The following is a 16,542-nucleotide window of genomic DNA, read 5'->3' on the forward strand; positions in this document are numbered from 1 at the left end:
ACAAAAGCCCACCCCCTAAAATACAAATACTATGTTGTCTGCTAGTGGAGGTGATCTCTGCGAGTACCTGCATATTAGTCTCTATAAGAGTTGTTTTGACAAGATAACTGATCTGTTTGAGCTCATATCCCCACAACTAGAGCTTTCATGCACTTGCCTATACAGGGAACATCCTCATGCATACAGATAATGAAATCATTGGCCCTAACCAATAAGCAGAGAGGTTAACATGGAGGGCAAACCAATGTCAACCTTTCAACAGGGTTAGAGGTGTAAAATACTTCACTGAGATTTCCTATACATTGATTTAAAGATAACCTTATAGTTTTTGACTGGCTGTACTAGGCATACAAGTCTACAGAATACATATAATGCAAAGTAATATGAAGTATTTTGCAGATTTTCATTACTTGACCAACCAGGAAGGTGACCTTCAAAGAGAGAACAATCAGATAATTCCCTACATCAACTAATGGTCTTACAAACCAAAAGGCAACAACATTGTAATCAAGATTTAGCTAAAAAAAAAACTAAAAAAAAACTAAAAAAAAAGCAACATTTTGAAAGTGGTTATACAGAAAAGAAAGGGTACATTGTCTATTGATATCAATTGTTATATTTTATCTTTTATATCAACAAATCTGTAATCTTGGGAAAAGTTATTTTACATACAAAGTTATTGTGAGAGAATTGAAGATTTACATTACCTCCTCTGTTAACTTAGACTTCTTCTTTAAAGTGAGAGAGACCAGTTTATGCCGCACACTGTTCTTCTTGTGTCCGTCAATATGTGAATTCTACTCAAGCAACAAAGAAGAGCTTTGTATAAATAAAGAGCATTAGTATTAATAATAATTGTTAGGCAAACAAATATGGTATTTAAAGGGGAATTGCAATAAACGTTTCTCTTTGTCTAGTGTAAATAAGGCATTTCAAAATGCTTATTTCACTATTTCTTTTTTGAAAAACAAATTTTCTTGTCCTGAATAAAGATTTCATGTCACACTTGCAGAGGTACGTCTCTTTTCACACATAAAACAGCTGTAGCTGTACTTAAAAGCCAATGAGGATTAGTAGGAAGTACAAAACCAACACTGCAGTATTAATTAAAGCTTAAATTTAAACACTTTCCACTTGCATTTTATGCAAACAATATTTTGAAATGTGTAGATATTGCTATTTCATGTATATGAGTTTTTTTTTAGAACAGTCAAAACAGTCAAAGTGTAATAATTATTGCGCAACATTAGCATTGTGCACGCTTCCGTAATAATATCGGATAATGTTGACACATCACTCATAGATTTCTATTAGGCCACACTAAAATGATTCATATTTAATCACTGTAATGCTCAAAGCCGCTCTTGTGCAAAACTTAATAAGTGGTGTTTTTAAGTTATTTTTTGCTATACACTTTTGGTATTTGTTTATTTAAATATATTAGATTTACCACATACACAAATACTCCCATGACCCTCCCTATACCCCTTCCTCCAATTCTCAAATGTTTTTTTATTAACACTTTGTTCCCCATTTTTAAAGTCTTTTTTTCAACCTCACTTCATTTATTTATAAAGCATTTTGATATGTATTTCAAAGCATGTGTAATACCAGGTTTTCATTGTTAAAAGAGAAAGCAGTTTTACAGATTGCATGGCAACTGACAATTTGTAAGACTAGTAAAAATGAGAACCCTACAACTGCTTTGTATTTGCCATTGAAAACCCTATCACATATAAAAAAACGACTTTTTAAACAATGTAACCATCAAAAGGATCGCAGGGCCAAGCACAATATAACACTCCTAGCGTTATCAACAAAAAGTGCTGCTAATAAGCCAATCAAGAGTGGCATACTCACGTAGCTGCAAATCAGCAGTTGTGATGAGCAACCTTAACTATGCAGGGGTTAAATATATAGTTATAAAAGGATATTTTAATAACAGAAGGTTCCTTCAAATCAGAGCATCATCACACATTTATGTTTATTTAAACATCTTAAAATAGCTCATGAAAAAGGATGAGTAAAATTTGCTTAAATCTGGGCACTGGCTCTTAGGGACCATAACTGTATTGGTGAACAGGGACAAGTCTTCACAAGTATTACAAGAAAGTTGTATTAAGTATATGAATACCATTAAAAAAACAATTAACGCAATTTAAAATATCCTTTAAGAGGAAATTAAAAATTGCTTCCTGTATCTAATTAATGTCAATAAACCTAGGGAGAGATTAACTAACTGCATGGTTACCGTCCCTGTGCAATGTGGATGTAAGGCTTTTTGGCACACAAATGGCCACTGGCACAACAATGTACACTTGTGAAACACTTTGCAGTTTTCTGGCATGACTGCAATTCAGTATCATAAGACTTTTCTTCTTATGCCCACCTTTCCCTTTATTGTGCCTCCTAGAAGGCATACAATAATACACATAATGTATTTCTAAAAGTATATCTAGAGTGAAACATGCATAGCTTGGGACAGGGTTACTTATTTTGCGATAAATACATTCTCACAAAAGCATGGCTAAATCTATCATCATATGGGTATTGATCATTGCTTATGCTTTTTTCTTATGATATTGAGTTTGTTTGTATATAAAAAATATTAATTGAAGCAAAACAAATATTAGGACAGACGTGTAACAAATTTTTCTGTTTGTATCTAAAAATTAAAATGGTTTATTGTGTGAAATATATTGTACTTGCAATCATTATTCTATCAATAGTGGAGGCTTAGTTGCTACATTATATTTATTAACCCCAATGTGCTACAGTACTCCGACAACCAAGGGGTTAAATGTAAAAGCCTGGCTTACAAATGTCCCACTTCCTACTTGGCAAAAAGTGAAACTGTTTTATGATATAAAAAGAAGGTGGATCTGATGACTGCAAATTTTATGAAAAAGTAAAGATCGATCACATTAGAGGAAACCTGAAGCGGTTAAAATATGTGATAAAAAGTGTGGTGGTTTTAGATGCCTTTAATAAATACTACAGCAATTATTTTCAAGCAATTTGGTCCCTGAGGTGGTTCTAGAACATAAATTTGTGCTGTAAACAGTTTGCCAAAAGCTAAATATCAAGGGGGAAGTGGGCACTGGTTAGGAACGTAATTTACTTACTATAACCATGTTTATTTATTTTTATAAGCTATGTATTTATTGTTGTTTACTAATTATTTGACCTGCCTATACCTCAATATGGTTAATATTGCGTAGAGCACAGGACATATAAAAAAAGGCACTCACTTTTGCAAATTCAGTGTGTGCTATAGTAATTAATGGGGACTTCATAGCACCCAGACGTGCACAGAAAAAGAAATGTCAAATAAATTTCATATGATATTTGCTGGAATTAGTTTGTTAATGAAAATCCACGTGTCAACTTTTTTCCTCTGGGGAACGTCTTTAGGACTGCGGTTTTAACTTAAATAAATTAAAAATTGTAGCTAGCTAGTGCTACTACTATGAGTCAGCAGCAGCACACAAAAAAGATTGTGTTTTTTTTTAAAGGGGTCAGGATTTTCAAGAACAAAACAAAGCTCACATACATATTGGCTTACACAGAAATTAGTTAACTGATTTCATTTTAGCATTTTTAACCATATGAATGAAACAGCTACATTTATTGTCACGTTCATTAATTTGTTCGGAACCACTTGTTTATAGTTTTCAGACAAATGCAATTAATTTGGGAAACTGTGTTGTTTTTTACATTTATCTGAATCCGAATGTACAAGTGTAATAGCACTACCAGCATACCTTTAGAACTGCCACTAACAGTTTATTACAAGGGAGATGTGAGCTTATTGTACTCAACGATAGATAGAAAGACAGACAGACATACAGATAGACAGACAGACAGACAGATATACAGATAGACAGACAGATATACATGTTTTTAAGCATCCTATTTTTTACCTCTCCTTCCCCCTGAAGAGCTTGGAGCTCTTTTTTATAGGTCTTTTTCCCCAAGGTCTCATAAATCTTGGTCATTACTGGGATCTTCTCACTGCCGTCACTCATGGCTGTGTGGTATTTTGGTTCAGGGAGATCTCCCATGAACCGTAAGATGGTTATCCAGACAGCTAGTGCAGCCTGAGGAAGAGCAAGAGCACATATTGCCAAACATTAGTGGCTAAACTATGTAGATAAATAAAACAGGGCACTACAGGGTGGGATTTATTGCCACAAGTAGACCATAGAGCATCTCACCAACTGGTCTCCTTCATCTTCATGGTATAACAGGGGCTGCTTCAGAGGTCTGCGGATATAAGTGTTTGTGGTTGTTCCCTGGAAGTATGTTGCTGCAAATTTCGCAAACTTATATTCAGAAAGGTCTTCTTCTTCCTCTTCTGGAAGTGGTATAGATCCATCCAAATCTTCTTCCTCCATCTCCCTGTGAGTGCACTCAAGATCCTAACAAATTAAAAAGTCATTAAATCATACACTGCAGATTAAAGGGACACTGAACCCAAATTTTGTCTTTCGTGATTCAGATAGAGCAGGCAATTTTAAGCAACTTTCTAATTTACTCCTATTATCAATTTTTCTTTGTTTTCTTGCTATCTTTATTTGAAAAAAAAGAAGGCATCTAAGCTATTTTTTGGTTCAGTACCTGGACAGCACTTGTTTATTGGTGGGTGAATTTATCCATCAATCAGCAAGAACAACCCAGATTGTTCACCAAAAATGGACCGGCATCTAAACTTTCATTCTTGCATTTCAAATAAAGATACCAAGAGAATGAAGAAAATTTGATAATAGGAGTAAATTTGAAAGTTGCTTAAAATTGCATGCTCTATCTGAATCACAAACATTTTTTTTGGGTTCAGTGTCCCTTTAAGTAGAACATACTCAAGTTAATTTCATAAACATTTAACATATAAGGTTGTTTACATTGCTTTCCAAATTAGACATTTACAATATTTTTTGCATCATTAAAGATTAAAGTTGCTTATCTAGGCCTCGATCCAATATGCAGCATCGCCCACAAAAGTCGGTGACGCAGAATTTTGAGCGGGTTTGGTATCCTATATATGGTGTAACCTAGAAGTTACGCTTGTATATTTCTGCCTTTGGCCGTAGTTTTTTGGCCCATAGGCAGGTATACCAAACCCGCGCAGTTTGGTATCCAATATACAGCGTAAGAAATCTTACTCCATTTTCACCTCGCCACAAAATGCAGCCGTAGTAAGCCTTACGCTGTCTATTGGAGCCCCGTAACTCCCTAAACTACCTGCCAAATAAAACACCTAACGCATGCGCAATGTCTATCTACCTGTCAACCACGATCTGCTAAATAAAACCTAACACCTAACGCATGCGCAATGTCTATCTACCTGTTAACCGCAATCTGCTAAATAAAACCTAACACCTAACGCATGCGCAATGTCTATCTACCTGTCAACCGCGATCCCCCGTCGCAATCCCTAATAAAGTATTTAACCCCTAAACCGCCGCTCCCGGACCCCGCCGCCACCTACATTAAAAGTATAACCCCCTAATGTGATCCCCCTACACCGTCGCCAGCTACATTACATACCCCCTAATGTGAGCCCCTTACACCGCCGCCATCTACATTACCTACCCCCTAATGTGAGCCCCTTACACCGCCGCCATCTACATTACCTACCCCCTAATGTGAGCACCTTACACCGCCGCCATCTACATTACCTACCCCCTAATGTGAGCCCCTTACACCGCCGCAATCTATATTACTTACCCCCTAATGTGAGCTCCTACCCCGCCGCCAGCTATATTAAAATTATTAACCCCTAATTTAATCCCCCTACACCGCCGCCAGCTATATTGATTACATTAACCCCTAATTTAATCCCCCTACCCCGCCACCAGCTATATTAATTACATTAACCCCTAATTTAATCCCCCTATACCGCCGCCAGCTATATTAATTACATTAACCCTTAATTTAATACCCCTAGCCCGCCGCCAGCTATATTAATTACATTAACCCCTAATTTAATCCCCCTATACCGCCGCCAGATATATTAAATACATTAACCCCTAATCTAATCCCCCTATACCGCCGCCAGCTATATTAAATACATTAACCCCTAACCTAATCCCCCTATACCGCCGCCAGCTATATTAAATACATTAACCCCTAATCTAATCCCCCTACACCGCCGCCAGCTATATTAACTATATTAACCCTAATTATATTAGGGTTAATATAGTTATTATATTATATATATTAACTATATTAACCCTAATTATATTAGGGTTAATATAGTTAATATCGTTATTATATTATATATATATTAAGTATAATAACCCTATCTAACTCTAACATCCCTAACTTAATTCTTATTAAAATAAATCTAATTAATATTAATATTATTAATTAAAATATTCCTACTTAAATCTAAATACTTACCTATAAAATAAACCCTAAGATAGCTACAATATAATTAATAATTACATTGTAGCTATTTTAGGGTTTATATTTATTTTACAGGTAACTTGGTATTTATTTTAACTAGGTACAATAGCTATTAAATAGTTAATAACTATTTAATACCTACCTAGTTAAAATAATTACCAATTTACCTGTAAAATAAATCCTAACCTAAGATACAAATACACCTACACTATCAATAAATTAAATAAACTACAAATATCTAAACTAAAATACAATAAAATAAACTAAACTAAATTACAAAAAAAAAAAATACCCCTACTCTAACCCAAACCCACCTTAAATAAACCTAACACTACCCCCCTGAAGATCTCCCTACCTTGTCTTCACCCAGCCGGGCAGAACTTTTCATCCGATCCTGGCGATGTCTTCAATCAAGAGGCAGAGAAGAAGTCTTCCATCCGGTGATGTCTTCATCCAAGCGGCAAAGAAGAAGTCTTCTATCCGGCGATGTCTTCAATCAAGTGGCAGAGAAGAGGTCCTCCATCGGGGCAAAGTTTTCTTCCAAGCGGCATCTTTAATCTTCTTTCTTCGCTCCTCTGACGCGGAACATCCATCCGGCACGACGACTTCCCGACGAATGAGGTTCCTTTAAATGACGTCATCCAAGATGGCGTCCGTCGAATTCCGATTGGCTGATGGGATTCTATCAGCCAATCGGAATTAAGGTAGAAAAATCAGCCAATCAGATTCAAGTTCAATCCGATTGGCTGATTGGTTCAGAAAGAAGATTGAAGATTCCGCTTGGAAGAAAACTTCGCCCCGATGGAGGACCTCTTCTCTGCCGCTTGATTGAAGACCTCGCCGGATGGAAGACTTTTTCTTTGCCGCTTGGATGAAGACATCGCCGGATGGAAGACTTCTTCTCTGCCGCTTGATTGAAGACATCGCCCGGATCGGATGAAGAGTTCTGTCCGGCTGGGTGAAGACAAGGTAGGGAGATCTTCAGGGGGGTAGTGTTAGGTTTATTTAAGGGGGGTTTGGGTTAGAGTAGGGGTATGTGGGTTGTAATGTTTGGAGGTGGTATTGTGTTTTTTTTTACAGGCAAAAGAGCTGATTTCTTTGGGGCATGCCCCGCAAAAGGCCCTTTTAAGGGCTGGTAAGGTAATAGAGCTGTTAACTTTTTTAATTTAGAATAGGGTAGGTAATTTTTTTTTATTTTGGGGGGCTTTATTATTTTATTAGGGGGCTTAGAATAGGTGTAATTAGCTTAAAAATCTTGTAATCTTTTTTTATTTTTTGTAACTTAGTGGGTTTTTTTTTTGTAATTTAGTTTAGTTTATTTTATTGTATTTTAGTTTAGATAGATTAGGGGTTAATGTATTTAATATAGCTGGCGGCGGTATAGGGGGATTAGATTAGGGATTAATTAATTAAATATAGCTGGCGGCGGTATAGGGGGATTAAATTAGGGGTTAATGTAATTAATATAGCTGGCGGCGGTGTAGGGGGATTAAATTAGGGGTTAATAATTTTAATATACCTGGCGGCGGGGTAGGAGCTCACATTAGGGGGTAGGTAATATAGATGGCGGCGGTGTAAGGGGCTCACATTAGAGGGTAGGTAATGTAGGTGGCGGCGGGGTAGGAGCTCACATTAGGGGGTAGTTAATGTAGGTGGCGGCGGGGTAGGAGCTCACATTAGGGGGTAGTTAATGTAGGTGGCGGCGGGGTAGGAGCTCACATTAGGGGGTAATATAGATAATGTAGGTGGCGGCGGGGTCCGGGAGCGGCAGTTTAGGGGTTAATAACTTTATTAGGTGGCGGCGGGGTCCGGGAGCGGCGGTTTAGGGGTTAATACACTTTTTATTGTTAGGATAGTGAGGGGGGATAGAGGGTTAGATGTGTCGGGCTATGTTTGGGAGGAGTGTTAGACAGTATGGGTAATTTTATAACTTAGTCAGGTTTTGTAGGCGCCGGCAGTTTCTAAAGTGCCGTAAGTCACTGGCGACTCCAGAAATTTGTACTTACGCAGATTTCTGGACATCGCTGGTTTATCCGACTTACGGCACTTTAGCCTCTGACGGCGGCGTATATGGGATAGCTCGAGTTGCGAGCTGAAACTACGGGCGGCTGGGGTTCCCTCGCTTGCGCCGCAAACTACGATCTATATCGGATCACGCCCCTAAAGTCTAAAGTTAGAAGAGCTACCCCATGAGATAAATACTAGAACGTTCCTTGGAAGGTAAAGACACCAAGTCAAATATAATTCCTGTATATTTCTTTAATTTGTGAACATTGCTCTATGTAATAAGTTTATTGCTCTGATCCAATCAACTAGGCAGAACAATTCTCTACCCAATATTTGTAAACTGGCTGCACAGAGTAAAGATGTATAAAGAAAAACACCCAGAGTACCTTGCATAGAATCTGGTAGGCACAGTACTGTACCTCAAAGCCAGATGGCGCCTGTCCTTCCTGGCCTGGTAGAGATGATGTGGTCCCCAAGAAGCCAAACATCTTGTCAACCATGTCTGAATCATTAACTGGTTCGTTTCTGGCTTTCTCCATTTTGTCCAGAAGTTCCTTTTTCCGTCGAGCTTCATCTTTTTCTCTGACCTCTCTCTCTGCATCTTCTCGGGCAAGCTGAGCAAGACGCTCCTAGTGACGTATACAAAAGAAGATTCCTTATCTAATACAAAGAGTATCAGTACTTTAAAAGGTATTTCTTGCTATACAAGTGCAACTAATACAATGTGATCCCATATGGGAACAGTTCCTTCAATAATTTGGGAACGGGAAATTGGAGCCCTTTGCCTATTCAGTTAAGAACTATATATGACAAGCTGAACACTACCAATGGCGTCTCTGCAAAATCTTTGCAGATAATACGTTATTCAGCTCTTACTGACTTCAATGAAAACAAACATAATTTTCCTAGAACTAAATAAAAATCTGACAGATTTGTAAAACGCCATATGGTGTTATCTTTTTCAGCAATCATATTAATAAGCATTATCAGTGTAAAATTTACATAGTTACACGCAAACAATAGTATATTAAGAACATGCTCTAGAATATTTTAATTGCACATTTGTGTCTCTTTAAAGAGTGTAAAATTGACGTAGTTACAGGAAAGTCTTGCTAAGGGTTAGAGCTAAAGCTATGTAACTCCGCCCACTGGGCAAGATGCAAAATTACTTGGTGATTTTTCTCAGCTTCCTGTTTGGCTCGTTTTGCACTCATTTCTTTTCGGAGTCGTTCTTCTTCAGAAAGGCGCATCTTTTCTGCCTCCAGGCGCCAGTAATACTAAGAAAGAAAAGCTAACACTTTAACGGGATCATTAAAAGATTCATTACAAGCGTATTTAATTAATTCAACTTTTTGTTTTCTTTTTCAGGTTTTTGTTCTGTCACATATTCACCTTTCTGTTTTTTTAGTCAGTTCCTAGATGGCAACCTAAGGTCTGTAAAAGTTACAGTTTTGGGCTACTGCGGTATGCCAGTTTAATTTAGCTGCAGGCGGTGGGCAGCCTACCACATAATTTCAGGCCACCCTTTGAGAACTATAACTACCAGCATCCTGCAGCCTAAGGATCTAAACACCAATCATGGTCAGACATTGGTGGTAATACTTATTTACTAGGGTAATAGGTTTACATATCTAGGTTAAAGGTTTTACTTGGTGACAGTTTCCAGCTTCTACAACTCACTAAGTCAATTTTGAAGATGTTTGTAAGTAATTTATATTTTGTAATGTCACCTACTGATGGGGTAATATGTAAATGTGTAACTAAATTTGTCCTGAGGGACCACAAAACAGTTAAAAATACCTATCTATCTATCTATCTATTAATTATCTATTTCTATCAACCATGTATCTATCTATCATCTATTTGTCTATCTATCTATCTATCTATCTATCTGTCTATCAATTATTTATCTATCTATTGTCTATCTATCAATTATATATCTATCAATTATCTATTTCTACCAATCAATTATCTATCTATCTATCTTTCTGTCAATCTATCTATCAACCAATCAACTATTTATAGAATCTATTCATCTATCTATCTATTGTCTATTTGTCTATCTATCAATTATCTATCTATCAATTATCTATCAATTATCAATTATCTATCTATCAATTATCTATCTATCTATCTATCAATCAATCATCTATCTCTATCAATTAATTATCTACAGTATATATCTATCTATCTATCTATCTATCATCTATCAACAAATCAACTATCTTTCTATCTATCTATGTCTCCCACTCTCTGTCTGTCTATATATCTATAAGTTGCAATTTTCCATGTTATAAAAAAGGCATATGTTGTCAGGAAACAGCTAAGTATGGTGCTCAGACTCATTCAGGCCCATTTATAAAGCTCCGTACAGAGCTTGAAGGGCCGTGTGTCTTCAGACTCGCCAGAAACACAACTTATGAAGCAGCGGTCTAAAGACCGCTGCTCCATAACCCTGTCCGCCTGCTCTGAGCAGGCTGTCAGGAATCGCTGGAAATCAACCCGATCGAATACGATCGGGTTGATTGACACCTCCCTGCTGGCGGCCGATTGGCCGCGAGTCAGCAGGGGGCGGCGTTGCACCAGCAGCTCTTGTGAGCTGCTGGTGCAATGTTAAATGCGGAGAGCGTATTGCTCTCCGCATTTAGCGAGGTCTTGCGGACCTGATCCGCAGTGTCGGATCAGGTCCGTAAGACCTTTGATAGATTGGGGCCATTAAGTTAAATAGTTTACATTGTATGCAGCCTTAACAGTAGCATTTCTAAAGCCAGTTCAACAAGCGTTACTCAGTGTATTAAATGAATATATTTCATGTAAACTGTAAAATATAGGTTTCAGCCAAGGAATTCTCCCTCTCTATGTCACATAAAACCTGCATACCACTCCAAAGCAATATACAGTAAATATGTTCATGTGAACGCATAATAAAGTAATAACGTTTTATTTAAAGGTCTATGACATGAACCATTTATATGAGGTTCACCCAGACATTGTTGGTATGGGGACACAGTAACTAATGGTGGGGGCCACACTATACTATATCCATCCTTAAACTAAAGATAACTCCTAAAAATTAGACAATCCCATTTGAGTTCAAGAAATCAAATACGAAGTTAGTTACTATTTATGAGATTCATTTACCAGGATATACTCAGGGCCGGCGCTCCCACTAGGCAAACAAGGCAGCCACCTGGAGCGCACTGCAACCTAGGGCACAGGCTGCAGCCGACCCTGTTGTGTACTGTACAGAATTTTTTATATATATAACTTGCGTTGCGCCTCGCGGTGGTGGTAAAGTGTGTGTGTGGACCGGCCAGGTGTGACACTGTGCAGACTGTGTATAAATCTGTTTATATATATACAGGTAGCCCTCAGTTTACGCCGGGGTTAGGTTCCAGAAGGAATGGTTGGAAATCGAAACCGTTGTAAATTGAAACCCAGTTTATAATGCAAGTCAATGGGAAGTGAGGGAGATAGGTTCCAGGCCCCTCTCAAAATTGTCATAAGTAACACCTAATACATTATTTTTAAAGCTTTGAAATGAAGACTTTAAATGCTAAACAGCATTATAAACCTAATAAAATAATCACACAACACAGAATATATAATTAAACTAAGTTAAATGAACAAAAACATTTGCTAAACAGCATTATAAACCTAATAAAATAATCACACAACAAAGACTTTACTTGCATTTTTCTGCAAACAGTTCTTTCTATGCTTTCCAATCTTGACTGATTAATAGACAGGAAGATCTTGTTCCTTTGAAATCTGCTCGATAGCTCAGGTTTGGTTAAACTGAATAATTTCAGTTTGCTTGGCTTTGCTGCAACACAAGTGGACAGCTCCACCTACTGGCTATTTTAATAAATGCACTGCTTCTCAATGCTTTTCGATAGCAGTCACATGACTGGAAAAAATGGTTGTTATTCTGAAACGGTGTAAATTGAACCGTTGTAAAACAAGGGCCACCTGTATATAACTTGCGTTGCGCTGCGCCCGCGCGGTGGTAGTAAAGACAAGTGTGTGTGTGGACCGGCCAGGTGTGACACTGTGCAGTCTGTGTATAAATCCGGTCCGGCGGTCCACCGTCCACACCACATATTATGATCTCTCTCTCATATCCATCCAGTCCACCTTGTCTCCTGGCTGGCGGTGGCGGCTGCTCAGCTGAAGCTCCACCCACACGCTGTGACCCAGCATGCAGTGCGCACACAATTTTAACTGTGCGCATAATCGCATTCGAGGCGGCAGCAACATTGCAGCAGGCTGAGGGGGCTGAGCAGTTCGAGGCGACACTGACGGCAGGCGACGTCTCAGGCGGCAATTGAAGGAGCTGGGTGCGGGCTCACGGACCGGAGGCAAGTCAAACCACTCACACTCATGTATCAAATGAAATGGGACAGATTCTGTGTATATAAGGCTCTTCTACTTTAGCTACTTATTATATAAGTAGCTAAAGTAGAAGAGCCTTATACACTGACTGAGTCTGACTATCTGTCTGACACATTTCATTTGATGTTGAACTTGAAGGGATCAAAAATGCAAGTGAACAGTACAGTCTTCAAGTTGTCAGTGTAATGTAATTAGTAAGTACTGCAGTCTGCTTGCTTGCATGATTTACTATGTAATACCAAATCAAGCAAGCAGACTACAGTACTTACTAATTACATTATCATATATGGTTACCTTCACTAACTAATCTAACTCCATTCCAATACAAATGCCGCCCTCACCTCACCTGACTCATACTCATTTATTGTAAACTGATGGGGAGGTGGGAGAAACTGCAGCCTGAATCTTAAAGGGTTAACATTAAACTAGGTAAACTCCCTGTGATATCTTCTGCAGCTGCTGTACTGAGCAATAAGAAACTTTCAGATCATTTGCTTTATCTGTTTCCAGACATGGCTACGGCAGGGAGCTGAGATACTAGCAATGTGCGGCATGTCATCACATGCTACAGTATATATACACAGATCCTGTATGTGAAAGACAGAGGGGAACTCTATAATAAAAATCTGTAGACTGTTATAAGGAACTGGGGAGGGGTCTGTGTGTATGACAGAGTTGAGCTCTATAATATAAATATGTATAAGGAACTGAGGAGGGGTCTGTGTGTATGACAGAGTTGAGCTCTATAATATAAATATGTATAAGGAACTGGGGAGGGATCTGTGTGTAATGCAGAGTTAAACTCTATAATATAAATATGTATAAGGAACTGGGGAGGGATCTGTGTGTAATGCAGAGTTAAACTCTATAATATAAATATGTATAAGGAACTGGGGAGGGGTCTGTGTGTATGACAGAGTTGAGCTCTATAATATAAATATGTATAAGGAACTGAGGAGGGGTCTGTGTGTATGACAGAGTTGAGCTCTATAATATAAATATGTATAAGGAACTGGGGAGGGATCTGTGTGTAATGCAGAGTTAAACTCTATAATATAAATATGTATAAGGAACTGGGGAGGGGTCTGTGTGTATGACAGAGTTGAGCTCTATAATATAAATATGTATAAGGAACTGGGGAGAGGGCTGTGTGTATGACAGAGTTGAACTCTATAATATAAATATGTATAAGGAACTGGGGAGGGGTCTGTGTGTATGACAGAGTTGAGCTCTATAATATAAATATGTATAAGGAACTGAGGAGGGGTCTGTGTGTATGACAGAGTTGAGCTCTATAATATAAATATGTATAAGGAACTGGGGAGAGGGCTGTGTGTATGACAGAGTTGAGCTCTATAATATAAATATGTATAAGGAACTGGGGAGGGATCTGTGTGTAATGCAGAGTTAAACTCTATAATATAAATATGTATAAGGAACTGGGGAGGGGTCTGTGTGTATGACAGAGTTGAACTTCCCAGTTCCTTATAATATAAATATGTATAAGAAACTGGGGAGGGGTCTGTGTGTTTATGACAGAGGGAACCTATATAATATAAATCTGTATATAAGGAACTGGGGAGGGGTCTGTGATGCATAGGGAACCTCTACATTGTGTTAATTTTTTTATTAATTAGGTTTTGGCGGGCGTTAGACCTCTCTATAGTACTGTATATCTCTACATGAGATGCTATAGGAGGGGAGCAGCAATGTTCTACTGGGAGCTAGCTGCTGAGCATGTTGGGTGAGCCAAGAACAAGAGACATATGTGCATCCACCAATCTTCAGCTAAATCCCAGTAGTCCATTGCTGCTCCTGAACCTACCCAGGTATGCTTTTCAACAAATGATAGGAAGTGAATTAAGCAACTTAGATAATAGAAGTAAATTGTAATGAATGGTGTTTAAAATTGTATGTTTCATTTGATTCATTAAAGGGACAGTAAAGTCATAACTAGACATTCATGATTTAGACAGAGCATAACATTTTAAACAACTTTCCAATTTACTTCTATTATTTAATTTGCTTCCTTCTCTTGTTATCCATTGCTGAAAGGTCTACTTTATATTTTGCCTTTAATATTGTTGCTTTTGGCATCTTATGGCACTTATTCTTGAAAATTAAAAGAAATTTAAAAGTGTAATGTTTTGTTGCTTTAATTGTTTGTTTATTTTTTGTGTGGGGTGGGGTGGGGGGGGTGCAAGTAACTGGTCTTGCCTAGGGCACAAAATAGTCTAGCACCGGCCCTGGATATACTATTCATATTTAAAATGAATGTCACAAATACATATGCTCTCTATTTTACTGTAAGTGCTAACGTGGAACACACAAAAAAAAGACAGCTGTATGTGGCCCACAGGACATTCTTTGAGCTGCCCTGATTTAGATAGATACCCTAATACCTAACATGTCCTGCTCTGCATCAGTCTCTTTGTCTAGTAATAGTTATAAATACCTCTCCTTTAAGACGCTTGTAGAGTCTGCGTGCAATCATGCCCCTGGCGTAGGCTTGCACTGTGTACACTGCCCAAAGACGATGTCTGAATGCCTTTCGGACCAGGTAACCTCTACACCGTGCTTGAAACTCACTGATTCTTCTACGAGCAATATGGTACTGTTTGTGAAGCTTCCGAGATCTGTACAGGGCTTGAAGCCGGAGGAAACCAATCCTCATCTGCGAAAAACACAAGTTCATTGTTCATTATTTCATCTATTATTAGGAGAACTTGGGTGATTATGCATATTGAATTGTGCAGATTGAAAGGTCAGTGTTTTGCCAAAAAAGAAATTTGTGCTATTAGAATGCTATTTTACACCCCTAAAATGAAAAAATAAATAAAATTGATACTTAAATGTCCAGTATTTTAGTTCTGCAGATCTGCAGCTAAATAAGGAAATGCCTTGATCCTCTACAAACCTAATAAAGAACTAGAAGTGGCACTGTGCATGGTGCAGAGTCGCTTTTGTCTTAAAGTTGCCATATTTGTAAAAGATTAAAGGGACATTTAATCCAATTTTTTTCTTTCATAATTTAAAAAGAGCATGCAATTTTAAATAACTGTCTAATTTACTTCTATTGTCTAATTGGCTTCATTCTCTTGATATCCTTTGCTGAAAAGCATATCTAGATTGGCTCAGAAGCTTCTGATTGGTGGCTGCACATAGATGCCTCATGTGATTGACTCAGCCATGTGCATTGCTATTTCTTAAACAAAGGATATCTAGAGAATGACACAAATTAGATAATAGAAGAAAATTGGAATGTTGTTTAAAATTGTATTCTCTATCTGAATATTGAAAGAAAAAATTGGGTTCAATGTCCCCTTAAGGCTTCAGAAACACATAAGTGACAATATTTTTATGAAGAGAGCATGTAAGTACCTGTAGAAAATCACTGCTTTATATATTACTGGTAATAATAATAATAAAAAAATTAAACATTCTCTTTAGTACTGGTGCTATGTGTTACTGACACAAATAGGTGTAAAAATTATTTATATATATATATATTACTTGCATAAAATTAGTTAAAAAATAGTTTTAATATATTACTGAAATACATTACTATGTTGTGTGTGTTTCTGGCAGTGAAGGTGTGTGTGTGGGTGAATACTGCTTTGTGTGTATTAGCAGCAAGGAGGTAAAATACTATTTTTCCATGTAACTAATAACCATGGGCAAAAATCACAACTTAGTTGGTGTATATATATATATATATATATATATATATAT

General features: G+C 37.6%; 1 protein-coding gene across 1 annotated transcript in view; it reads right to left on the reverse strand.

Moving 5' to 3' along the window:
• The window catches only part of MYO7A (myosin VIIA), a 290,371-nt gene that overhangs the window by 106,733 nt on the left and 167,096 nt on the right, over window positions 1-16,542 (reverse strand). The window contains exons 20-25 of the mRNA XM_053705599.1: window positions 15,266-15,484; window positions 9,585-9,692; window positions 8,835-9,044; window positions 4,218-4,421; window positions 3,924-4,100; window positions 708-797 (exon numbers count right to left, since the gene is read on the reverse strand). Of these exons, the coding sequence (XP_053561574.1) occupies window positions 708-797; window positions 3,924-4,100; window positions 4,218-4,421; window positions 8,835-9,044; window positions 9,585-9,692; window positions 15,266-15,484 (1,008 nt within the window). The remainder of the gene's footprint in view (window positions 1-707; window positions 798-3,923; window positions 4,101-4,217; window positions 4,422-8,834; window positions 9,045-9,584; window positions 9,693-15,265; window positions 15,485-16,542) is intronic.

This window comes from Bombina bombina, chromosome 3, assembly GCF_027579735.1.
Source record: "Bombina bombina isolate aBomBom1 chromosome 3, aBomBom1.pri, whole genome shotgun sequence".
Lineage (NCBI taxonomy): Eukaryota > Metazoa > Chordata > Amphibia > Anura > Bombinatoridae > Bombina > Bombina bombina.